At 39.1% G+C, this 27,954-nt stretch overlaps 1 protein-coding gene across 1 annotated transcript in view; it reads right to left on the minus strand.

The window, feature by feature from the left end:
- The window catches only part of LOC104134693 (chondroitin sulfate proteoglycan 4-like), a 26,966-nt gene extending 4,203 nt beyond the window's left edge, over positions 1-22,763 (minus strand). Inside the window, exons 1-7 of the mRNA XM_035903704.1 lie at positions 22,608-22,763; positions 18,429-21,998; positions 17,119-17,589; positions 16,107-16,283; positions 10,436-10,634; positions 6,784-6,915; positions 2,288-2,460 (exon numbers count right to left, since the gene is read on the minus strand). Coding sequence (XP_035759597.1) covers positions 2,288-2,460; positions 6,784-6,915; positions 10,436-10,634; positions 16,107-16,283; positions 17,119-17,589; positions 18,429-21,998; positions 22,608-22,736 — 4,851 coding nt within the window. The 5' untranslated portion in view covers positions 22,737-22,763. The remainder of the gene's footprint in view (positions 1-2,287; positions 2,461-6,783; positions 6,916-10,435; positions 10,635-16,106; positions 16,284-17,118; positions 17,590-18,428; positions 21,999-22,607) is intronic.
- Positions 22,764-27,954: the final 5,191 nt, after the last annotated feature.

The following is a 27,954-nucleotide window of genomic DNA, read 5'->3' on the forward strand; positions in this document are numbered from 1 at the left end:
AAACAAAACAAAAGGATAATAAAAGGATATGTTGGTTCAGGATAACTTTCCAAAGCATGCCCCTAGGACTTCAAGTTGGAGAAAACAAATTTTTGTAACAAGAACAGGCACAAAATGCATCCCTTAAATTCAACAGTATTTAGCAGCAATCTTACTAGGGTTATCTTCTTTTTTTTTTAATTGCAAGCCCAATATCCAAGCTTCAATCTTACTAGGGTTATCTTCTTTTTTTTTTTAATTGCAAGCCCAATATCCAAGCTAATATCTGGGCTAAGAAGAGAATGGAATTTGTGAGGATTTCTGTGTTTACCTCTGTAATGACTTCAAGTACAATGAAGAAGTTGTCTCTTGATGCAAGACAAAAACACTTCTAAGACACCATAGAAAGTACTGGCAGAGAAAAAATCCCAAACATCATGTTGAAAACTACTGTGTTGTTCAAGTGTTTAATGCACAATTAATTTTATTATATTGGCTGAACAACAACTGCCCGTGAAAAAATTTCTTGAAATGTAATAGTGATTTCAATGCTTTTTTTTTCTTTTTTTCTTCCCAAACGAAGCAATAAACCACAGGGCATAGGGAAGAGCTCAGCACCATAACAGAAAGGCTAACTACTTTTATAAGTTAGCTGTACAGTACTTTTCAGAAGTGAAATTTCAAGTTCCACAATACAGAATCAAGTCAATGAAAACCCAGAGAACTAAACTAACACAAAATATTTTCAATTCAAATTAGATTTACAAGCTTTCTATTACCAAAGGAAAATGGAATGCCTTACTCTCCATTACAGAGAGAATATACAATGTTTGTAATATCAGTGTCATTTTCTCACCTTCATGTGGCTACAACACACTAGATGGTGAAAGTTTATTTAGGATCTCTTTTCTCTCCCTTATACCTCTTTCTCTACCAAAATAAACAGCAAGCTGGTTAGGATACCTTAATTCTACCTGCAATAAGTCACTTAGCTCTACTTGTCTGAAGTGAAAATGGCCAATACAAATACCTCCTACAGAGAAGAAAAGCATACACATTATTACACATCAAATCCTTACACAATTTGCAAAGTTCAAAGGGAAGTAAGAACTAAAGCTACAGAGAATAAGTGGCATGTTCTGACACGGCACTGTCTGATAAACATATGTCAAGATCATAACCATAGGCAAAGAGAGTAAAACTTCAAAACCTTAGATGAAAGATTTTCTCTCTGACATGCTTAACTGTTTAATCTAACGCTCATAAAAATCACACATTTCAGGAATAGAAGGGAACAGCGTCATTATACAGTTCATCTCCCTCATAAGGTAAGACAAAACTCAGCAACTACTGCAACAAGATCAATAACATAGATTAGATTAGACCATAGTTTTATGAGAAATATTCTCTGTTCATCTTGACTTACAAAGTTCAAGTGGAGATTCATTCCAGCACAGTCCTTGGTTAGGTTGTTTCAAAGCCTCATAATAACTAACAAAAATGTTCACCTTTTTTCTATGTTTTATTGGTCAAGTTTCAATTACTGGCCAATAGGTTTTCTCATTCCTTCATACACTAAATCAAACAGCCACTTTTAAAATCTGTAAATGTAGATTAAGACCAAATTATATCTTCATTTTTCCTCCAGCAAAGTCAGGAGGTTAAGCTCCTTTTCTCTCCCCTGCTTAGATTTTCTGAGAATAAATTACTGCACACAGAGCACACAGTTACATTCAGATTCTGCACACAGACATAAGTAATTTCTTTTCAGTTGCAGAAGAATGTTTTCCAGCAAGTTACATGAGCTGCCACGTTTTAGCCATTCAAGTATGAGACCCTGTTTCACAGTTAAGATTCTTTAAACACTTAATATCACAGCCAATCAAGTCAATAAAAGTCCTCTTGGGGACACCCATGAGGACTGTGTACAGCTGAAATGAATCTGATACTTGGACTTTTCATAGAGCAAAAGGCTATTCCTTCTGCCAAAAACTAAAGGCTTCCAACCTCGGACTGCTGGTTAATGGCACCAGAACAGCTCTTCTTGAAAAATACTGTTACAAGCAAAACAGTGAAAATTGCCAAGACCCTGCTAGTATCCAAGTAGAGGGGAACAAAGGCTCCTCTTGCATTCATTTCTAGATGCCAGATATTTAATGACACAGCAAATCTGCGTGATTGCACTGATGGGTCACATATGCCTAGTTACTTAACAGATATAAATGGATCAGACAAGAAAAAAGCAACTGAGATGCCCTTTGAAGTAACAATCTAGTGCTGAACTAGTTACTATAAAGTAAATGCTTACCATTGACTGTGTAAAACTGAGGATTTCCTGAGTGGTATCATCAGAATTTACTCTGATCAGCTTTCCAAGTTTTGGGGAAGTTACAATCATAAAAGTTATAGTTCTGTTTCCTGCATTGGTCACATCATTGGTTACAGCTTTCAGATCATGTCGTGAAATAGGTTTCCTGGAACCTAAAAAATGTCAGTTATAAGTAACATAGGTTTGCAACAGCATTTTTTCCCAAAGGGTAAGTTTTGTATGCACAGCTCACCCTCTCATCTAGGTATTCTACTTCGCATTTCAACAACATTCTATAAGATCAGCAGGCTTACCCTTTTCCTAGTTACCTTCCAGTTACAACTCTTCCACAGCGTTTTCAATTGAAAAGCCCATCAGTAGGATGTCCCTTTGTTTTACAGAGATGAAAAAAGTGCAGTTCTGTTCAGCACATGTAATTGCTAAATACTAGCTTCTGCAAAAACAACCCAAAGTAAGGAGTAGAGCATCTATAAGAATCCCTGTTCCTATATTGCATGTCTAGAACTGAATTCAAACTCCAGCTGAAGTCACCATTGTTAATGTTTTTGGTAATCCCAGTTGCCCACAGAAGGCAGGGTGATTTGGCAGGGAGAAGCCTTAACACAGCAAAGTTTCTCATGAACACACAAACCAAAATCAATTATTACCAGAAGCTTGAATCACACTTCATCAATATGAAAGGCAATTTTCATTAAATGAAATTAAAAAATAAATACTGAATTAAACAAATTAGGAAGAACGTCACACAACAGAAATAGCATCCTGAACTGAAATAATGTATTATTAAGATGGATGGAGACTGAGGGGTAACAAAATCCTTTTAATACATAGCACCACACTAACCAGTACCTTCTGGCTATTATAAAGAATTATAAAGAGCTTTCTGGCATTTAGTCAAACCAATATAAATTTTGACATAGCTGTGACAAAACCAAACCTAGTAATTTTCTAAAAGAAAAAATAAGTATTTGGCTTCTTTTTGATGCACTGTTTCATGGTACACACTCAGCAAACTAAATCTCATGTTTAATGATACTTTTTGAGGAGCAATATATTCCCATAAACCTATTCTCCCTGGCCCCAGTTCTGCCTCCATTTTTACATTTTTTTTTTGTTAGGCAACAAGCTTTTATAGGTATCAATACATAATTTCAGATCCTAGCAGTATATACCCCTGAAGTCTGAATTATCACTCCATCTTCAACAAAGCATAATGTTTATAAAGGAATAATACAAAATAACATGTTCCACTTCCAGTTAACCACTGGAACAGGTTGCCCAGAGAGGTAGTGGAGGCCCCATCCCTGGAAACATTCAAGGCCAGGTTGGATGGGGCTCTGAGCAACCTGATCTAGTTGGCGGTGTCCCTGCTGACTGCAGGGGGGTTGGACTCGATGACCTCTAGTGGTCCCCTCCAACCCAAAACATTCTATGATTCTATGATTCTATGTTCCTGTTGTAATATTCAGAAGAAAAAATATGGTAAGTAAACTGAAGAATGGGGATATTTTGCAAGCCATTAGTAACATCAGGATTCTGCCTGTTTACATGTAGTTGTGCTCTGGTTCAAACCACCTCTACAGAGTTGTTATAATGAAATGAGATCTCTGGCTCTGCCTGTTCTCCCCTTTTTACCTTCCCATGTCTCCCTGTCTCCATACTGCTTTGAAACATGAAGTAGACCCTCAGGTCTAGAAAAATTCTCCCACACTACATCTAATTCAAGAAGTCTCCCTCCTCTTCCTCTCTCTTCTTTTCCCCTTTTTACGTGAGAGGGAAGCATGATCTGGTTTTCTGCATACAGCAGATGTGGTCAGGAATGTACAACTAAGAGCAACAGTTACTCAGATCACATGTATCTGCAAACACAGTTATTTCTCAATAACCTCCTACTTACGCAAATCAGGCCTCATTGCCTTCACAGAGTAAGACAGAGTAACTCTCAAACATGGTCAAACTGTAGTGGTGGATGTTACTACTCCAATTTTTCATAACTGTATCAGGTTATCCCACCCCACCATCACAGTGCAGGGACACGGGGACAGAAGATTTGTGCCACAAAGCCCACGTTTGTTCCTAACAGACCTGATCTCAGTCACTGCACAGCACAGGCTGAAATACAGTCTAGGGGCACAGACAATAAAGTCTCTCACACTTCCCTGTAAAATGGGATCCTCCCCCAGACATAACCTTCTCCTTCACCCACTTCTGTCCTGAGGCTTGAGAACCTTTTCCAGCACCCACAGTAGTTGTGCTCTGGTCTGACACCTCAACAGGGAGAGGAAAGTTATGTGCCTGCCAGGGTGAAGGAAAGGCAAGTGAGAACACTGTCTGCTTGTTCCCAAACATGGGAGCAGAGAGATTCTAAAACCAACTGCACCCAAACACAGGAGAAAGGAACAGATACAGAGGGGGAAGACACACAACAAGGATGGGTGGTGCAGAGTAGGGCCAAGCTAATCCATACAAGTAGAATGCAACAGCATAAGCCCATTACCAGTACCTAGTAATTTTGGTATCCATTTTTACTGACTACATTTAAGATTTGGAAAGTGCTTCAGCATGAGCTTTCTGCCTATCACTGCTAATCAGCTATGAATCACCTCTCCTACTGACTGCTTAGACAGCTCTGCTTCCAAAGACCTACAAGTCAGGCTGTCTCTCCTTCTCAAAGAGCAGTTCAGCTTATTCCTTCTTTGAACAATTGCTTCCCTGAAGAGGGCAAATCCTCACATTGTAGGCATCTAGCATACCTAAGAAAAAACTCATATATCTAGCAGTCAATTTACCGAGCACACCAAATAGAACAAGCTTCTGTTGAACAGAAAAAAAATCCATAAAATTTACAAATAAATCTGGTATATCCAACACAAAAGAAGACAGCAGTACATGCTCTTATAAAATTGCAGAACAATATGCCTGAGAGAATAGTTTATACCCAGTCATGAAGATACGGCAAATTCTTCAAGATATATTAATTTTTTACTTCCCTAGAGAGAAGATTCTTCAAGTTTTCTCAAAATTAACTTTTCCTGCAGTGCTATAAAATATAACAGGACACTAGCTATTGTTTTTATGTGTATTAACCATTTAGCACCATCATTGCTGTAACAGTCATTTCATGATGAGCAAGTACAGCTGAAACCCATACAGCTCCAGAACATCTTTAAAAAGTGTCATAAAGAGAACAGCTGAAAAAGCAAGTAGTAGTTTTTAACACCAAAAAGGAATTTTGCTAACCTGAAGTAAGTGAGAATTCAGGAAAAACTGTAGGTTTAGATGAATACAGTTTGCAGTGCTGAAAGAAATACTGTATTTTGCAACCTGGAGAACTGATAGACAGTCTGAAGACTTTGCCTTCTATGGAAGTTATCAGGCATACTTTTCTTACAATTATCTTTGGCTCGAGATAGAATTCCCATAAATCCCTGTGCTTGAGGCAACCTTACACACCAAAATCACAGATTAATAAGCTTTGTAAGTGGATTTATGTGAATCCCATTTATATTGACTGAATCAGAAGATCATGGTGCTACAATCTCATTTTTTTGTTGCCTGTGATTAAGTGGCTTTTGTTGCAAGCCTTTGTTTATGCAGCTTATATTCAGGAAGTTTAAGAAACTAAAGTGCTCCACTTCTGTATCAAATTAATAAATCAAGGTACAGATTAATACCTATAGAGCTTTAACAATTCTCAGTCTCTGTCTGTACAGATCATGTTTAGAGCAAAAAGAAAGTAGTGTAAACAAAAGTGTGATGCAAGACATGCTGAGAGAAGACTAATCTTCATTTCTCCTTTAATCCTGCAATTAACGTTAGATTACTAACTCAGTTAGGGATTACTCTTGCCAATGCAAAGCAGTAAATGGCTCTGGCGAGACTCTCTTAATACATCAACTCCTTCAGGAGTAGGATTTCATTACAAAAAATACTCAGCTGCTGATCCAACTAGTTTCAAATGCACGAATACAAATCGAAGTTTCAGTGCTTCTGATTCATCAGCGAGTCTGTGCTGTTCCCCATAACTCAGCTCAAACAATAGGAAAGCAAACAAGCAATCTGGAAAGCTTACGTGTGCTACTCAGGATCCCAGGGACACAAGCTTCACTCTGCTTTTACCAGGCAAAATCACAACCAGCTAAGACACCTCTAAATATGTTAATATAATATAGAGCTTTTAAACAAATCTGAATGGGAATGTTCAGAGCTTAGGTAGACAGTGTTATTGTCACTCTGTGCTTATATATTTCACTGCCAATTTCCATGACTCCAAGCACATGTGCATAGCAAACAGTTAAAGACTATAAAACAATAAAACAATGTGTTGTTTGAGAAAACATAACTGTTCATTTAAAAATCAGACACCTAGATGTTCCCAGGTACAGTTTTCTATAGTTTAGCCAGCTAGACAAATAACCATATACTATGCAATTTTTTTCAAGTGGATGAAATCACGATAATCTTTAAAAACAGACCTGGAAAGACTCCAAGTCCTTTGTTCACTTCAAGGCTAATGACTAGCGTCCGAGCTGTGATGCTAAAAATCTGTCGAGGTGCAAAGTTCAAACCATCTGTCACCTGAAAGTTGAAGCCTCCAGACATTGCTCCTGTAGAAAACAAAACCATAAATATATTATTGTATTATTCTGTTTGTCATCCAAAACATACAAACACACACTGGACACCTTTTGCTCTTGCCTATAGTGATATATATCCAAAGTCATCATGAAGCAATTTTTGATCAGTACCTTTGTACCTTAATTTGAATTAAATCAATTAATAATGCAGAGAACATCTTCCCAGTGAGAACTGGCTGTTGCTTACATTGAAGGCCAGACATCCTTTAGATGTAAATTAGCAGGGTGCTCCTTCCTTTCTTTCTTCGCTGACCCCTGTGGAGCCAAAACCAAGTTAAACTTGGGGAGACAATGACTCCCAAATTTCCTTCTCCTTTTATATCTTAGGAGGGACCAAAGCATTTAAGCAGTCACATTTTGGCAAAGAAGGAATTTGGGGAAAAAAACAGCAAGAATGTTCTTTCATTTTGATTTAAAGGACTGAATCAACTCTTAGGTTGTTTCCTTGGCCTCTCTGCTCCACTTCAGCTTTGCTGAAGAGCGTATGTTGTCACAGCTTAAACTATTTCAGAGGTTATGTGTATTCATAATAAATGCATTTTTTTTTCTTTACTCTTAGGACCTGTATGTACTTTGGCACAAGTGACAGCAAAATAAGTCCAGGAGTCTGAGTGGATTCCTGCAAAAATACATCTCTTAGAACTGACTTACTGAGGTGTGCAAAGCTGCCTAAATCTTGCTTTAAGTAGAGGCTCCCCAGATCGTTTACTTAGGTAGAAAGAATGAAAAATTGAAACATTAACTATTGCAGTTACCATTGCTTTTCTGCTTGCTTTGCCCAATTTAGCCATGAGATCTTGCTACATGAATATGTATCCACAAATGGGGTGCCATGTACTTTCACTTAAAGATCAGCACTCCTTGCTCAACTATAAGTTAACATATCAGAAGAATCAAATGTGCATTCTGAGATTATAGTTAACAACTACCCTAGGCAATGCTCTTATATCTAGCCAGGCACCAAAGCAGCTCTAGAAGACTGGTCATACTGTTTTTATTTTAAAAGCTTTTATTAGCCCACGTTTTCTCTTGATAAAAATGCACAAGTAGTTGCACATTTTAAAAAGGCATTGAGGAGTCTACTATTTGCCTCAGGTTGGGGAAAAAAGGCTTACTTAGCCTCACTTGCTTTTTTGACTAATGCAGGTCAATTGCCCGATTAACACCGACATTTTGTCATTAGCAGTCGGGAACAGAACTAAATCCCAAAGTACTGCCTGGGTGGATCATGTATTATTTTATTTTAGCACAATTAGTTTTTAAAGGCGTATCTGATCAGAAGGGATAAAAAGGACATCAGAAGGAGGATTGTAAAAACTAGACTGAAAAGACACAGAGACTTCATAACCAGCAAGAGTTCAACTCAGTACTGCCCTAAGGAAAACACTGGCAGGGTTTAAGGGCAGACCCCATATTGCAAAAGTGGGATGAGAGCACCCTGGAGTGAAGCGAGGGTGGAAAAGGGAAGGAATTCTCACTCTGAAAGAGGAGTACAGAAAAGGAAAGGTATGTTCTGGTTCTGTGTTTATGCTGGTGACAGAACAATCGGGATTACAGAGGAAATAAACACAAAATTTAAGGGGAAAACATGAGAGCAAGAGGGATATTTGCAACTCGCAGCACAGAACAAGCAGCATAATGTAACTCACCAGACTGAGCAAAGATGAAGGAAAAATGTTACAGAGTCTAATGTTAGAGGCATAAAAGCAAAGTATGGTAGTACTTTCTTTGGCAGCACAAAAGAGTCCGAGGATGGAGAGTCACTGTCATGTACAGACGTAAAAGATTTGTGGTGCCATGAGGAGCAGCCAGGGGATGGAAGAGCTTCCTTAGCCAAGAAGATGCTGCTCTTCCCCTTGGAAAGGGTTAGAGTGAGTAGGAAGAGTAGATACTAGGCTGCAGAGAACATGAAGTGGGGGTACTTCCCACGAGGAGTCAAAGCAGCCAGCGCACATTAGAAGGCTGAAGATGAGGGACAGAGCAGCTGAAGACAAAGGGGGTAAAAAGCCAAATAAAAAAGCATCCAGATAAGGAAAGGCCCCCAAGGACAAGACTGGAAGTGAGAGGCCAAAAGTAACAAGTACGCTTCTAGCAACAGTGCAAGGTGAAGAAGGAAAGATCACAAGGACTTTCTGAAACACTGGGGGCCATGAGGCTGAGCGGATGGCAGAGCCAGAGCAGCTGCAAGAGCTGACACATGACCTGGGCAATTTTACATTTCAAATTTACTGTACAACCCACACTCCCACTCACTGGAAAATGAAATCTCCTGTTCTTTTTACCTTTATTAATCAAGATTCACTTCCTAAGGCTACAGATGTGCATTTGACCTTTCTGGAACACAGAGTGGATTCATTTCCTCACCCTGAAACTACCACCGTCCTACACCATAGGGGTTTTTACGTGTCAAAGCCCCCTTCGGAACAATTTAAACAGCTTGGCTCACTTTTGCCATGCTCCTGACCTTTCATTTCCTGACCAAATTATTTGAGCAGGATACTTACAGCTCACAGCAGCTGCCTGTAAAGCAATTTCAGCAACACGTATGCACACTGCAAGACAGTGCATCAGAAGTCAGAGCGCTTTAACCTGCACCAAGCCTCATGAAGACACAGCACAGATCTGGAATGACTGCTACACCCAAGGGAGCGCTGGAAATAATTCCAGCCTGCCTTGGGGCTTGCAAGAGAGTGCTGTATCTCTTCCATCTCCTTCCCCAAAACTGGTTTATTCCTTCTTTAGCACCTCCTTCCTTCTTTCAGCTGAGGTAACATGATAATAGAGCTGGAGCAGGAGAAAAGCAGCTATTGCCCTGTAAAAGCCCCACCTCTTCCTCTGGCTGGAACCCTGCTGGAATCTTCATTCCTGTGGCTTCCCAGCCCTGCCACTCAAGGACGAACGCAGCTGCCCTGACTTCTTTTTTTACTGCCCACACATTCTCTCTGTAGCAGCAGCACAAATAACCCAGTCTCTAGCTCTGGCCATTGGCAGAAAAGACTCAATGGTTAAAGCAGAATTCCTTCACAGCCTGAAAGAGAGGTTGACATCACCCAGAAGACCCATAATTTCACTGCCCAGAGCTGCTCAGGAACACAACTACACTGTGGCAGGTATCTGAGAGGCTGTTGGTTTGTGAATAGCACTGCACTGCAGCAAGACAGAAAGGCTTCAGGAGATTCTCGTTACAATGGTCAAAAAAAATGGATTTCATATCTCTGAAAACTGCAAGGCAATGTTCCCTTACTGCAAACCTCCGTTCAGAAAGAAGTCTGCTACCAATTGAACAAATAATACATGAAGGTTTATCAATGAGTACACATTTAAGTAGTCATCAGACGCTTTCCTGTTTAGTTTGTGAGATCTTGTATCACATAACTGGTGCAGAGATTTTTGTGACATTACAAGGAGATCTTCAAAGGATTACAAACACAAATATATGGAATAGGAGCAGTATTTTGGCAACAGAGGTGGTATTTTTGAAACCACATACCATTGTGTACAAATACCAGCTGCCCTTCAATTATATGAGCCTGGGTAAAACTAAGAATGCTCTTGTTTGGAGAAGACTTCAGAGCCAAGTACCCATTGCTAGGTGGAGTGACGGAATATATCAGTTCTGATGGTGAGGAGTCCTTGTCTTCTGCACAGAGGTCATCAATAGTTATTTCTGTAACTGAACCCACCCAGACCTAGAAAAGCAAATATAAAAATACAGTAATAATAAAGAAAGTGCATACAAAAGAAAATGGGGGGGGGGAGGGGGGAGGGGAAAAACCTTCAAAGAAAAAGAAATAATAAAGATTTGTGCTGTGCAATACTAGCAGCTATGACAGGTTTCCTCACTGTCCACCCAAATCTCTGACCATGGACTGGAATAGTCACTGTTGGCAAATGGTTTCCGAAAAACAAGAGCATGAAACAGTACAAGCAAACACACCCTACATGAGTCTGACTTTTAGATAGCTGCAGCACAAGTGCTCTATTTGTCAGGCACTATCCAAACTCTTACAAACATAACAAAATTGTATTTTGATAACTGAGTCAAGGAGCTCCTTTCCAACACATACACGTGAATATTAGTGTCATGTACTTCACAGCAGGCAAGGCACTCAATATGCTCTACTTTCACCAGCATAAAAGAAAAGAAGAAAACAGCCTGGGGACAGCATAATCTCTAATACAAATGGAACACTTGTTGTAGCTGCATTATTTCCTTCTAACAACATGCACTAAAGGCCTTTTTTTAGTGCACTAAACAACCCACAGAGGTGCTCAGTCCAGTGGGAGATGAAGGAATCAACACCTCCAACAGCTGCTTAGCACTTTGCAAGGTCATGCTTCCAGACAGAATAATTAACTAGTATTTGGAAAGACAGTATAAAGCCCATTACTTAATTCTAGTAAATCTAAATGCCTTCACTTTTTTTTTTTCTTTTTAGTTTAAGATATGCACAAACTGCAAGATCCTTCTTTCAAGAAAGGACTGCTATCTGAGCTTCATCCATATCTTACTGGATAATTTCTTGTTTGGAAATGATAAGCAACAGCCCATTTTACTCCTCATTTTCGCTGTATTTGTTTGGAATTACAGACAAAACTACTAACAAAGAACAATACATATTTATCTCAACCTGAAATTAAATTCCTAAATAGTCAATATATCAATAGCAATTCTTTCCACATAGAGTTTATATAGCATACAATCTTAAGAGCCTGAGCCTTTAAAAACCTCAGCTTGAGCTTCAAAACGTGTACTACATCATGCCTTCCTGTCCTTCTAGGGTCATAGTACACTTAACAAATATCTGGTAAGAACATCACACCAAATGGCTGAAGAGGAAACATGATCCTTGACAAAGGGCATTTTACCTCTGTCAAAACCAAAAATCAGCAATCACAAATTTTTCCCTAAGTATTAATTTTACTTTTTAACAAAAACCATGGAAGAAAATCTTTTAAAACCACAGGGATTTTTGCCACGACATTTCAATAGAGAAAAGATTTCAGACTACATTGTGTCACAACATATGTGCCATGGAAAAGCAGATACTAAAATGAAATTTCATCTTCTAATTAGAAAAAAAGTTTGAAAAAGAAGTTGTGCTACATTTTATAACAGAAAATACCTTGCAACCAGGAGATAGCTATTTTCTCCCTTGAAATGTGTATTTCCACGTAATGTAATTACTACTATTAAAGTTTAACAAAAGATGCCACTTGTGAAAACACAGGATGATAACTAATAGCAAAGGCTGACTGAGTGGCACCAAAGAAGCACATCAGTGTCACTGGTTTTGTACTGAGACCCTTTACGTCATCTCAGTAGCACTTGATTTTGATTATTCTACACAGAAAATAAAAGGTCACACAGAAAATATGTGAAAACATAAGAAAGGACTATGCAAAGATGTTATTACAAATGACTCATTAAATGTCCAAAAGTTTAGAAACTTTTTCTCTCCTTTAGTAGGAAAAAAAGTGCTTTTTTCCTATAAAGCTAGTGTTTATTTCTATTATTCCATCACATTAACACACAGTGCTTTCTGAAGTATTTTACATGCTGAGGTGCTCCACGACCTGCAACATGATCCTTGGAAGAATGAAAGCAGATCCAAGACTGAAAAGGGCTGTAAGGGAAGCAGACATTTAAGAATACTGCAAACACAAGTGGCTTATTTTCCACATCTGGGATCAAGTTCTCCTTGAAGAGCACCATTAAAACTGTATCTGAACTTCCGGAATGTAGCATTACACTAATTTTGCATGTGCCTAACACATTCCACAGGCATGGTCCAAAAAAAGGTTCATGACCCTGCCTGCTGGGAAATAATCCATTCCGCTATACTTACAGCATTCAGCTTATCAGTATCTCCTTGCATGCTACATATCCTACCAGACACTCCATATTCACAGCCATTTTAATACTCTGGTGAGTGATTTAAAGAAAAAAAAATCGTTTGAATTTGATTTTAGAACAATTTAATTATAGGAAAATATGGCCCTCTTGTGGCAACAAGAGGATACAGTCATTTCACAGCATCACTACTATTATTTAAACACATACATAAACACAGCAAATAATGCCAGGATAGTGATTTTCTTAAAAATATTCTATTTCCCTTCTCTACTCCCACCCCCCCAAAAAAAAACTTACTACAGAACCTGTGGAAATTTTAGGAAATTATACCTAAAATGCTGTATAGTTTCTAAATAAGCATGTACCTTATACACTTACTGTTCTAATGGAAAGGCTTTAAATTAAGTGCAAGGATTACTAGTATACATTACAGAAGCTCTCAGGACCGTAGAATTTTCTGTGTCTCATACGTCATGTTACTGAAAATACTTCAGCATATCGTAAATTCGCAGCCAAAAAAAAAAACAAAACCAAACCCTAAACTCCTAAAAAATTCACTTACTTTCACTTCCTAGAGAAAAATCAGAAACAACTCACGAACTGTTTGGTTGTTTGTCCTCCTGAAACTCTTCCCGTGGCATTTATAACCTTGATGGTGTTCATAACTTTGATAACAACAGACAAGGTTGTTTGAAGAAGGGATATTACAGGTGCCTCAGAAGCGAGGGAGTTAGAGTTGAAGGACTCGCTCAGCATGTGTGCACATGCTCTTGCATTTGGCCAGAAGCCCTGTGACAAAGGCCAAATTTAACTTTCATATATCCACACCAACATCCCTGGCACATAACAGCAGAAGCTATTTCTCAACAGCAGGTGCCAAAAGCTAACCTTTTTTTTAATTGTTCAGTAGTTCTAACTCTTTCTATTGAGACGTGCAAAATTTCTGAGGTGCTCAACTGCAGTAAACTCAAATGGTCCTGCTGGACCTCTGTTTTCACAGTACTGGTCCCTCATTTTATAATTTTGTACATTTCAAACACTTCCAACCTTTCTAAAGATATAAAAGAGCTATTGCCTTTTTAAAAGGCACACACAGTTTATTACTCAACATTCACCACTAACAGTGTCCTTGAGGAGCACAGACTGCTTGGCAAGAACATGGGGCTAGCAAGTATCACCCTACACAGGAGTGCCTGGCTCATCGTAACGTTTAGTATGACTAAGAAAAACCTGTTTTCTCCCATCTAATTCAGATGTGCAAGTTTGCTTTGTAGAAGGATCATCTCAGTGTATTCCTCCAAGTATGTAACAGTGTATTCCTCCCAGTACATAACTCGACTGCCAGCTTTTAGTCTGCACATGAATCCAACATACGTGTCCATATTAGTACCCACCCATGATAAAAATAAAGGCTACTTCTCAGCAATAGCTTATGCATGACCAGCAAAACAACAGGCACAAAGGCAACAACTTGATTCTGGGTATGCAAACCGCCTCCCCAGCACAGAAGACCAGCTTCGGCTAGGTTAAGCTGTGTTATCATTGTTCTTGGGAAGTCTAGACTTACAGATATTTTTAGAAAAATCCATATGCTGCACTGCAGTGGACTGCACGGCCTCAGTTCTGTTAACAGACTGCAGTTCAATGCCAGCAATGCACCAGAGGGGAGACAGAAAAATTTCTGACTGGGCATATATCCCTCTCGTCTGCAACTAGACCAACATCACAGCGTGCTGTGCTGATGTCTGTAGAGTACCACTGTAATGACTTTAACCAGGGAGGGTTTTACTCTCTACCACCCAAACGCTTGTGAAGTGACTCTGCCCTTCTGCCAGCAGTCTCTGCACAGGGCAGGATGTCTTAGGCTGTGGGCATCTGCAGATTATCATGGATTACCTGCTGTCACTGCGAAGCTGCACAATACTACCACTGTTGCTGTTTAAAAATTACGTCTTTTCTCATATGAAAAGGCAAAATACACAACACAAGGTTATGATCATCTTCACAGTAATCCACAGTTGCTCCCTCTGCAACACACAACTAAATATGTAAAATTAAATGCACATTTTAGGTGCCACCAATTTGTTAACTGCATATACAGCACTGGGGATGGTGAGCCTCACAACACCCTGGTTAGCTTCTTTCAAAGCATTTCCTAAGTATCTTCTCTGTCTTGATGCCTCTCGGCTGGTTTACTGTTCATTAGCTGGCACATACCCATTTCATTCTGTTTTTCAGACCTAATTTGTCTTTACTCATCAGATCTCAGACTGGTAGCCTTTACACACAGGGACTTTTTGGTTTACATGAGCACAGTGTCCCTAATAAATCAGTCTTGTTACCGGGTGCTATTATAACACAAACAAATAACAATCCCATAAATAAATAAACAAATAAATCTGAAAAAGCACTGAAACTGAAGATCGAAAGATTAAAAAGTCAGCTACAGTTATTAAGAGCAAAAGGTAGCAGCATCAGTCAAGAATTTAAAAATTTTCTTCAGGAATTTGGGAGGGTGGAGTTAGAAACAAGTTAGCATGCCCTTTTTTTAGCTCACAGTATCACACAGTAATAGCTTCAGTGTCTGCCTTAATATTCTGATGACCTCTAACAGCCTAGATTTTCACAGATAGCATTGTATTATTCTTATGAGGAAGTTTTAAAGAAGGGAACACTCCTGTTTTGTATCAGAAATACCCAACATGTAGTGAATTCTCTAACGAAGTGCCAGTGAGAATGCTGCTCTCTTCTCTTGTCCCATCCCACCGGGGATCTGGAGAGAAGCAGGCAGCAGAATGCACCTCAGCAGGTCTGACATTTTGGTACACTTAACAGCAAGAGGCACAGGGTCTGAAGGCTGTGCAAAAACAGTGAGATGTTTGCACCCTCATCATCACTAATCTTGGTACTTTTCTAAGCTACACTGTTCATTAACAGCCCTCAAGATGCCCTAGCAAACAACACTAAAACACCACAACAGTCCAGGTGCAAGCCATCCCACCCCACAAGCCCTATGTCAGTCCAAGAGACTTGACATATCTTTAAGATTAAAAGAAAGCTCAGTCAGCCTTCTAGATAAACTTTACATTACAATACCAGAAAACGTTCTTCATGATGACTAGACTCTCCCTAAATAAGCATTACACATGTACTACCTCACTTCATTAACACCAATTCATTTAAATCCCCGGACCACCATTTATTTTATTGACTCCCCCACCAGATACAATCCTAATACTCTGTTAATGAAAGTGCATTAAATGGTATCAGGTTAGAAATCATTTCAAAATGTTGACAAACATACCTGAAGAATTCTGTTAACTTTTATAACAGGAGCTTCATCGTTTACTGCAGTAACTGTTACAAATACAGTTTGGGGCAAGCTTTGTTTCCACAGTTCCGTGTTATTTACTATCACAGTAAAATTGTCCATTGGTTCCTCACTGTCATCATGAACATAGTAGATTAATTCTTGTTCCACCTGAAAAATGTAACAACTTGAAAAATTAGAGCCTAGAAGGAAATGAATGCCACAGCAAAAAACCAAAAATACTTAAGTCTAGTCATGCCCCTCTGTATTTATTACCTCAACTTTTTATGACTTCAAAGACTTTATTTATGCTCATATCTGATCTGTACCTCTATCTTTCCTTTGTCCACAACAGCAAATTTTACAGCTCATCTGTCCATTCCTCTAGCCAGAATACCTTAACTTGCCAGTCTTGGCATTTCTCCTTCCCCCTGAAGTGAAAATGGAAAATCCAATCCCACTATATTTACCACAATGTTTCCTGGAATCTATAAACTGAATATAGTATTAGTAGATGGTGACTTGTGAGACATATTCACTTCTTAGAGCTAGAAGACTGAAAATTAGCTTATTATGCATATACTGACTGTGAGCAAAGACATGATCTGAAAAAAAATCTTTTTTTTTTCCACTTTCCTCCTTGTTTAATCTACACACCACTGCTTCTGGTCTTTTCAAAACGGACCCAAAGTCTGTCTGTCTTACATTTCCAGAGTATCAAGAACTCTGCCTGACTATGAGTGTCCTGTCAGTCTATTGTGATTACAGCACACTAGTCTGTACGACCAGTGGCTCACAAGAAAGTGATGTGGTTCACCACAATAACGAGGCACCCTCCCTCCCCACCCCAAATGCCCAGCTACCAGAAAGATCTTTGGAACAAGGCCAGCTCAATCTTATGCATCTTACCACCTCCCACCAAATCGTCCCACTGTAGGCAAAAATTAGATTCTAGCAATACAAAGAATTATTTGTGACTACAGCAAAGCAAATTGAAATGCATTACCTGCTTTCTGGTAAACGTGGTTAACTTTATTCCAGGAACACGAGAGTTTTCAACATACCCATGTTTAGGCTGCTCAATCAAAATAAATTCACAGCTGAGTCCTGCAAAGTGTCTGCTAGAAATTCTTAGATAATCTTCTACCAGGGCTTTTGAGCCCCCTTCAATTACTGTGAAGTTCTGTACTTCCAGGGGAATCATTCTGGGGATGATGTCTACAGAGATCTCTATTCCACTCACTGTTTGGACACCGTTGGTCACATCCAGAGAAAAATGGTCACCTAGTTGGTCAGAAACTGTCTGCACATACTGAACTTTGCCCTCGTCAACATCTTGCTGTGTAAAGCTCAAAGCTGGCCTTTGGTCAGCACCAAGATAACTTTCTTCGGAGGAAAACTTCCGAATGTATCCATGTACTGGAAGCTGTCTTACTGTGAACACAATCTCAGACGGAGAACTGTTTTCATGAACGACCTTAAATTTAAAAACATACCCCAAAATTATTTAAACTGAAATGGGACAAATTCTTTAGTTCTCTTCAGCATTTTTCACTTTCAACTCTTGGTTTGTCTGCCTAATTAATTGACATTCATTGTTAGGGTTACACGGTATATCTGCAAATTCCTAATACAATACAGTAATACTTTAAGTAGACTTGTCAAATAATGTGGTGTGGAAGTGTTTTGTAGCCCCAGATTTGTGAATTTTGAAAAGGAACGCACTGCAGAATTAATAAATAGCCTAAGCACTGCAGACCCCTGCCTGAAATAAGGATTTCAGCAGCACAGCCACGGGCTACCGGAGCCCTCTCGTGGTGGTTAGTGACAGGCTACACACAAACAATGAGGAAGAAAATCCTAAGTAACCAAAGAGAAACGACTTCAGGTTTGTGACTTTATGTTTTTAAAATTTTGGATGCAATCCTTAGACAGTGTTAATTGGGCTAGCTCCAAACTGAATGAAACAAAACCCATTCTTTCTTGGCATTTTCAACTAAGAATGACACATGAAGTACAAACAATTGTCATAACTAAAACACGTATACAAGTGCAGCATCTCCAAATCTTAACTTTCTCAAGCACCAATATGTAATGGACTCAAAGAGCATGGGCAGTCTTTTTCTTTTATAGAAATAGAAGCTTTCTAGTGTTAGTCTCTCCAGAATTAAGCATCCAGGATGTAGTCATGTTAGTGAAAACCAAAAGGAGTTTAAAGAAGAGAAGACAGAGAGACTAAAGATACTGCAGTGGCTGAGAAAGCAGTGAAGAAGATTTCCTACAAGACTGGAGAAATGGACAACACAGTTAACTTACTTGCAGTTTTCCTTTACTGATTTTAACTGGTTTTCCTTCTTCAACTAAGAGATTGTTTCTGTTCACAATCCTTGGTGGACACTGATGGTTTTCTAAATATATGCGAACATGCACTCCAACATCCAGATGGACATCTCTAGCATGGACTGTAAAGTTAAATGTGTCAACAAGGTTGTTGCTGTCATCATGCCTGTAGGTCACATATCCCTTTATCAGATCAAGTTGAGTAAAGGAATCCATCAATAGATTATTTACATATATTCTTCCGTATTTTGGGAAAGAGAATATCTCATATGTAATCTCATGATCATTTCTGATGTCTTGGTTTGTAATAGCACTTAAGTTAGCTGTTGTAACAGTTTCCTCTTTTCCTTTTTGAACCAGTAAGCCTGTATTATTTGCCAACCTAACATAAGGATCAGTGGCACTAACTTCTAGAAGCAAAGAGGTATAGTGCTTGCCATCTGTCACAAAGAGCACAAAACGTCCAAAATCTGCACCATGGTGTATAAACAGGACTTGCTTTTGCTCCAGGTCCACTTGTTTGAATTGGTAGAGTCTGTGCAAAGTATCATTTGTTAGCACCAAGTCCCCATTGGAAATTCCACGTCTAGTATAGAGCAACTGTCCATCATCAAAATCAGAATCAGGATCATGATAGCAAAGATCTGCCAAAGTTAATAATCGCCGCCCATTTCTCACCACGTTAAATATCTTATCAATTACACGTACTGGTTTCTCATCATTCTTCAGCTGGACAGAAATGTTGAATCTAATTTCTACCGACAAAGATTCCACTTCTGGATGAAAGTTTGCCCACTTTGCTGACTCTTCACTGGAAGCTCTGACAAGAAATTCATCAAAAGCTGTCTCAGAATCGTCATGCACATACATGAGGCGCTTATCAGTTATATCTTTGTTAGTGAAACTGGTGAGGTTGTCACTACTCTCAAATGAGCCTGAAAAATGAATGAGTTTTAACCTCCCATGCTTAGGAAACTGTGTAACTTTATATTGGAAAGTTTTATTATCTGGTGTTTGCACAAACAATTTTGTGCTTGTTATTAACTCTCCTTCACCTTCAGTAACAGTTAGGCCATTGTTAGTCAACATAATGTTTCTGAAATCTGATTTGACGTAGACTTCAAAGTTGTATAAATTTGATTCCAGATACTTTGTAGAAATGAGGAAACTAAATGAATCATGGTTGTCTTCATGGTATCTGCTGATTAATTCATATGCCACTTTTTGATCAGTAACATCTTTCTGGCTAAAGACAGAATCTTTTTTCAAAGGCTGGTCATTAAGCAGAATTTGTCCATTCCTTGGTAAGGACAGCAATTTAAAATTAAGCTCATCCTCTGGCATTTCTAGATCCACAATCACAGCAAAAAGATTATCTGAATTAAAGTACTTCTTTTTTGATTTTTCAATTTCTAGAGGAGCATGTTTCAATAAACTGTACCTTAACCACTTCACTTTGATTGGGAAAACGTGCTCTTCACTGATTCTGTTTCCTATGCTAACTTTGAATTTAAATTGGTCAGTAACGTTTTCCAGCTGAATTTCTCTAAAAGTGCTACAGTATCTCACACGGCTGCGCTGAACAGAGCGTTGAGAGAAAGAGTTGACTCGCTTCCATTCCCCCCTTGAATGCTGCCTTTGGACTTCCCCAAACTGGGGTGGCTCTGTGATCTCATACCGTATCTCCAGCTCCTGCAGGTTGCCATTTGTTTCAACTGCCAGATGCCTAGGTGTGATCAGAGCTGTAACACCTTGGAGTAGTTTTATTCCTGAGTTGTTGACAACTCTGTAATCCAAAGGAACCGCCATGACACGTAACACAACAGTGTTGCTCACTTTCTCACCATCACTTGCCCTCAGAACAATCCTTGAGTTCTTGACGCCTGTGTGGACAAAGAAAACAGTGCCTTCTCTTAAGTCCTCATTAGAAAAAGTAGTAATAGCTTTTCCAGGATGCTTTGAATTTTCTAAAAATCCTGCATCTGCATTCAGATTTCCAAGCACTGAAAGACTGACATCCGCAAGATCCGTATCCTTATCTAGAACTTTTATCAGATCACTAGTCAAACGTTTCTTTGAGTTCTCTAAGAGGAGCAGCAAGTTTCCCTCAGGAAGTGTGATCTCAGGCGCATCATTTACTGGAGTGACAGTAATGCTAAACACATGCTGCTCATTTCCTTGCAAATACGGAGGAACAATCTTCTCACTGCTGGTAGAAATGGAGAAATTAAAATAATCGTAAGTGTCCTCAGAGCCATCATGGACATAAAGAATCTTTCCTTGCCACACGTCTTGCATAGTAAATGTATTTACCTCCTCTGCTGGTTCAACATCTAGCTTCAAGTCTCCATGAGAGGGTGGTTCCTTTATTTCAAAAAGAATTTGTGATTGATTAATCCCTAATTTCTGAAAGTCTAAGTTGATTTTAATATGTTTAGATTCAAGTGAAGCTTGTCCACCCTCTAGCACAATCAAGTTACTTAGAACTAAAAGGTGGCTTTTGTCTTCCTTGCCCAGAGACACAGAGCTGTCAGCAGAAATGGCATATGTTGGGGCTGCTTTCACAGTAAGGTTCTTTACAGCCATCTCTAAAGGAAGATTTGTATTAAAAGCACTCTCCGTTTCACACCCAGCTGAAATGTCCTTTGTTACCAGAACATTCTTCAGCGATTTCTTTTCTGAATTGGCTTTCAGATCTCTTAAGCAACCTTTGAAGGACCCTCCTCTGGCTTGCTTCCCAGACACTGAAGTTAGCTCTAACTTAATCACCTCTGATCGCGTACTGTCGTCTACACCACCTACAAAGAGAGACCCCTTCAGAAGCGGCAGCTTGCTGTGGGAAGGCAAAGATTTTTTCACAGTTTCTTCATCCAATGTCAGCTGCAAATATTCTGCAGTAAATTTCAGTTCAATGTAGTGCCAATGACTATCATTGACGGACCTATGAGAGGAAAGCTGGGTTCTACTTTTACGTTTTCCAACATAGGCTTTAATTAATCCATCTTCCATTTCCATTGCAATGAAATCTCCTGCTTGCCCAGGATGGTAAAGCAGCAAGCCACGTGCAGCTGAGGTTTGCAATGTATACTCCAAGATTCCCTCATCACCAACATTCCATGATGGGAATGAAACATAGGATCTGGAACTGAAGAAACTAATGGGTTCATCTTCACTTGCAAAGAATTCATCACTGCATCCCACCGAAACTTCATGGACATTTTTAAAGCCAGGAGAAGGTCTCAGAGGCATTAGAATGTCTAGATGATTGAACGACACATCATCAATACATCCTCGGAAACTGGGCAGTGCTCCAACAAGATATGGAACATCAAGTTTACTAGTACCACCTACATAGAATCCATAATCAATATTTAATTCATAGAGAATTCCAGGCATTTTTGCACTAGTTCTATCTTGTTTATCAATTACCAATGTGACATTATCATGTTCATGATGTAGTTCAACTAGGTGCCAAGCTAAATCATTCAGCTGATATCGTTGCTGAGAATGCAGAACTTGTTCCCCCACACCGAAGTTAATTCTTAACTGCAAGAGACAGAATTTTAACTATCAAAATCCAAAGTGGTATTTTTCACAATCATATATGAAAATATTGTTAATAGATTGATTTTCATAAATGTTCATATTAAGTACATAATTTATAAAATATAATTTAAAAAATAAAATCCCACTAAAATTTTGTGTGGGTTTACTTGCCATCACAAATATGACTTGAATAATTGCAGAAGATGGAATGGACTTCTCTGCAGTTCTGCTAGGACCAACAACTCCTGAGAACCCAAGTGACAATGATCTTTCAAGAAGTTACCTTGCAGAAAAACTATTATTTGGATCCAAACATTTTCCATCACGCTAACATCACCAAATCTGAAATTTTGCCTTTACTGAACCCCATGCTTTGACCACAATGATGCTGATTTTAAGATCTAGAGATCTCAGCGGCTTTTAGAGGCCAATTTTAATAACTATAATTGTAAAAAATAAACACCGTATTTTGAAATTATCAATTATATAAGTGATTTTTCCATTTTTTTAAAATGTAAACTTTGAGAATCATTATAGACAACAGGTTGAAGAGAAACGCTAAACAATATAGGCTATGCATAGATTTTTACCTATAGTTATAAACCATACCTGTATATTTCCTGAGCGCAGCTCCATTAAACAATAATCCTTCTTCCCAGCTGCAAGAAAAAGCAGTCCATGTGGCTTACTTGTTCGAAACCGCAGCTGTAAGGATGTCTGAGAGGATGCTTCTGACATGTGCAACTCCACAAAGCTATCACCATAAAATGATACTGAAAGAAAGAAAGGAAAATAAACGGAGATTTAGTCACATACACAAAAAATCCTTCTCACCTACAGTGAAATACATATAAAAAAACCATACTAACTCTCTACGTGTTTATTTCTATATGAACGAAAACAGGTATCAGATATCAAATTCACCAGTCCAAGCAACTGGATAAGAGACCAATGGCCATATCAGTATGGACAAGGATACAGCCCAGTATTCTACTTCCAACCATGATGACAGGGAATTGTGAGAACAGTGCAATCACATTTAATATTTTCCTTCAAATAGTCCTCCAATTATTGTCTTGTTTCAGGTGTTTTCCTGAGCTTGTCACAGTTGGTCTATTTTGTAACTGCCAAAGGATTTCTCTCAGAAGTACTCTATAGTTTCTTTTTGGAAACATCTCAGCATGCTCTTTCATCTCCATTCAGAGACATCCGCTGTCATCTCTGATGAGAAGGCCCACAGGTCTCCTGCCATCTACATGATTCTTTCATATGTTCTCATCCATCTCTTTTCCAGGCTGAAGTGTCCTCTTGTTTCATGTATGCAGCCTCCAACCACCTCTGCTGCCCTGTTGCTGAGCCACTCAGCTCTGTACAAGCCTCCTGCAGCCCTTCACTCTTCTCCCCTCTTTACCACCTTGAAGAACAGTAACACCAGCAAACTTTCCCCTTTGACTACTCACTGCCTTTAACATCCCTATTATTACTGTACTGAACAGCACATATCCCAAGACCAAATCCTCAAAAACTCTGCTGGTAACTTTCCCTCCTACACCAAAAAAAAATACCCCGAACAAACAAACAAAAAAAAAATCATTTACCCCATCTCTTATCTTTTAATCCATTACTTAATATACGAAGCCCTGCAATCCTACCCAACGGCTGCTCAAAGGCCTTTGATGTCAAAATTTACCAAAAGCCTTTTGGGAATCTAAACCTTAGCCACCTTTCCCGCCCCCAACAAGAAAACTCACAAGAGGTTTGTAAAGCAGAACTTATCTTTAAAGAAACCCTACTGACTCTTCCCAAGTTGATCCTCCTTACTTCTCTGACTTTTATCTTTTGTTACAGTATCTATACATCTGAATGTTATGGATGCGAGGCTTAAAGTCCTATGGTCCTTCTTGTTTTAAACACTGGCATAAAATTTGTCATCCTCCAGGCTTCACATACCCAGGGAGTTTAAAGCATGGGATCTGATATTACCCTTAGCAAGTAAGCAATTTCATTCCTGAGGTTTTTTTAGGTCAACCCCTCTCGTTCTCCTCCCCCCCCCAAAAAGGAGTCTCAGTTTGGGAATCTTCCCAATTAGCAGTAAACACCATTTCGTTTAGCTTCTCTGCAGTAGCCATGCCCTTTCTGAGTGCTTCTTTTATACTAATAGCTTAATCAACTGGCTGCACAGACTCTCTGCAGGGTTTTTACTCTTCATGTATTTAAGAAGGATTTAGTAAAAGCTTTGATTCCTTCAACTAGCTGATCCTTGACCTTTTTTTTTTTCTTCAGGCCTGTCTATTTTCGCATTACATCTGCCAGGGTTTATGATGCTTTCAGCTGGTTTTGGACACAACTCTTTAAGGACGCCACCGGTTAAATATTTACTTTGCAGCTTTAAGCTTCATTCTGAGATAACTTTCTCATTTTAATATAGTTATTTTTAAAATTAAGCATGACTGCAGAGGACTTCTGAGGTTTAACTGTTCCTGTCTCTACATTAGCTGTCCCGAACTCAGACTCTGATACGGATTCTGCACACTACAGAGTACCAAATCAAAAGTCTTGGTAACCAGCTGTTCCATGAAACAATCATTAATAGTACCTAAAAATTTGCTGTAGTATACATAAAAATTTTAGGTGTCTTTTCCAAGAATAAGATTTCAGCAAACCCCACAACCAATAGCTATGTAATAGTGTGTTATATTAACTACCCAGAGAAACACAGGAAAGATTTTTAGATTACTGAAGTACACGTATTTCTTGCAAAGGAAGAGCCACCACTGTGCATAGAAAAATTGGTTCCAAGCTGAACAAAAAGGAATTCTTCCCCACCAGTTTACTTCTAGCGTAAAAGAAGCTTTCATCAAATAGCTCTGATATGCCTTACAGGTCTTCCATAAAATCTATACAGTAAAAGAACCAATGCCATTTGCTGCATATAGAAATCTCATTGCTGTGGGTTTAAGGACCAACCTCCCTTTAAAGAAAATACTGAAGTAACAGAATTAGAGACCAAATATAAGTGAGGACTAAGTTTCACTTATAAGCCAGGAAACAGGTTAAGTGTATACAGTTTTTACATTATGGTAAATTCATATTATGGCAGTGTCTAGGACTGTCACTGTTCTATCTACCGTACAGATGGCCTATTGGAGATTGTCCCTACCCTACTTTCAACCCCATTACGCAGGTAAGGGAGAGGAGTCCCCTGACTTCAGCAAATGAGGCACTGAGATACCATCTTCCTGAAGATCACAGGAAGCATAACCTAGCTGTCTGAAATAACCTGCCTTAATCAAAAGGTTACTCCTATTTCCTTCAGCCATTGTAGAAACATCAGAACATCAATATAATGTTACGGGTACAAGAAGGTTCCACCTCAAGAAGATGGATCCTTCTCCTCAGCCTGCTGAGACTCAAGAACCAGTTATGTTTGTTTTGCTACATCACATCCTAGTGCCCCTACGTAACTGGCAACTAACAGACTTCATTATAATTCTATCAGTGAAGTTCCTCAGAAATTAACAAATGAAATCCAAAGCTTTTGCAGATGTAAATGTCCTGAAAGTTTCTTTAAAATCACTCTAACACAGCCCCCAAATTGCATTGGTGAATTTCTGAATCAAAACTAATGACTGCTGGTGGACCTTCGCAATAACTCTTAGAGACATCAAATTTTCATTAAACTCAAGTAGGTGGGGAAAAAACACTGGATTTGAGGGGAAGCAATTGAGCAGAAAGATAAACTCATCCATGGATTACTAAGTGCAATTTAGAATAACTAGAAATGAAGTTGCAGAGTCAATATTTTGCAGTGTGCCCCTCGGAAACAGTTTGGTGTTTATATTAAATATGAGGTTTCTGGAAAAGAAAAAAGAAATGGAAGTTAAAGCTTTTGTCTTCCATAAAACACTTCAGAGTCAGAATCCATCACTGAAGGTGGGGCAGGAAACCCAACATTGGCCTAGGCACTGATCCAGCACTAAATGAAATCTTGGGCCAAGACCACCTACAGTGCCTTGGCATGATTTCTGCTTCAGTACCCACCAAGAAGGATGTTGTTACAGTATAGGAATCAAGTTCCTCTGGAGCAGACACTTTTAGAATGTCTTCTGGCTGAAATGGTGTTATGAGTGACCTCAAAATGAATCTGGTGCCATAGCTCTTGAAAAGAGGACATTTTGTCCTGGACCACCTGATGTCAATCATACCATTGTGGAAAGTAAGTGGAATTCAACCAACAATACCAGCCTTGAAGCTCCCTTACTAATGGAGCAGGTGAATTCAGCATATCATATAGAGAATGATTCCTTTGGATTGCCTGGGCAATCTATTCCGTAACAGCTCTGTGCCTCAAAGGGAAAAAATGGGTGGAAGCAGCTGAGAGGAAGAGCCAGATCTACATCAGATGTAGCGTCCCTTCATGGACAAAGACACACAACGGCTCAAAAAAAATAGAAGCATAATCACTTGGGATGCCAACATAAAGATCTGTTCAACCTGAGTTATTGTCTAATTTGTAGTCCCCATCTCTATTCCTTCACCCTTAGAGCCAACCCTCAACTCTGACTAGAAATACTACATTGGGGCTATAAATCCCACCTAATATTTCCATCATAACAGGTAACTTTTACAAGGGAAGTGTAAGTTTTGAGAATTTTGTTTCAAGTAATTTTACTGAAGATTCCTGACTAGTTCTGTCCACTTCTTTTCTTAGAAGTAACCACAAGAAACCAGGTGTCCTGGTTTCAGCTGCGATAGAGTTAATTTTCTTCCTAGTAGCTGGCACAGTGCTGTGTTTTGGATTTAGTATGAGAAGAATGTTGGTAACAGGCCAATACTTTAGTTGCTGAGCAGGGCTTACACCAGTCAAGGACTGCCAAAGGGCTATCCCAGACCATATGATGTCACGCTTGGGGGGAGTTTGCTGGGGGGTCAGCGACCAGTACTCCAGTACTCGGGGATGGGATGGGGGTTGGTCAGCAGGTCGTGAGCAATTGCACTCTGCACCACCTGTTTTGTATATTCTGTACAGTAGTAGTAGTAGTAGTAGTAGTAGTATATTTTCCTCTGCTGTTTTATTAAATGGTCTTTATGTCAACCCAAGGGGTTTACTTTTTTTCCCCCTATTCTCTCCCCCATCCAACTGAGGACGGGGCAGTGAGCAAGCGGCTGCGTGGTGTTCAGCTGCCTGCCGGGTTAAACCACCACAATAGGCCAGGCACAGCAGAAAACTTCATCATCATGGAGTACTCATCATCTAGTGGTGGCGTTAGGCTGCCATTTTATCCTTTTGTTCAGCTTTTGTTCTCTAGTGTTAAAAACATCATCAAGTTCAATGAACAGCTACACCTTGAATAACTTTTCTCTTGGTTTCTGTACTCAAAGCGCAAAGCAATAAAAGCCTTGTTTCTTCTCCATTGCCAAAACTAAAAACCACAGAAATGTACCTCAAGAAACCAAACTCAGACTCACTATGCAGTTATCATGAGCTATGCACACCTATCCAACAAGAAAATCAAAACTAAAGAGCTAACTGCAAGAACAGATTTTTTTTCTTTTTTTCTTTTTTTTTCTGTCAGTATTTCTTTTTTCAGACTAGATTACATACCTTCTCAGCAATGCACAGGGGTCATAAGGAAGAACAGTGATCTTGGAATCACAGTTCCACACTCACTTCTTAATTGGAAGTAATTTTAATGCAGATTTCATGTCTGCTCAACTCCTTTTGGTATCCACTGCGGACGGGAAACAGCCAAAGCTGTATCTCAACCCTTTCCTTCTCTGGATCCCTTTTTCACCTTCTTCCCAGCTAAAGTCATATGGATTCCCTACTGTGCCTGAACCAGTAACCCAGAAAGACCTTCATACTAATGTAATCCATAAAGGTGTTTGCATATATGTCAGATAAAAAAAAAGCAAAGAGGAGTATTTTACCAGATCCCTTCCCTGCCCCTAAAAT

Source organism: Egretta garzetta, unplaced genomic scaffold (genome assembly GCF_000687185.1).
Source record: "Egretta garzetta isolate BGI_Z169 unplaced genomic scaffold, ASM68718v1 scaffold471, whole genome shotgun sequence".
In the NCBI taxonomy this organism is placed as follows: domain Eukaryota; kingdom Metazoa; phylum Chordata; class Aves; order Pelecaniformes; family Ardeidae; genus Egretta; species Egretta garzetta.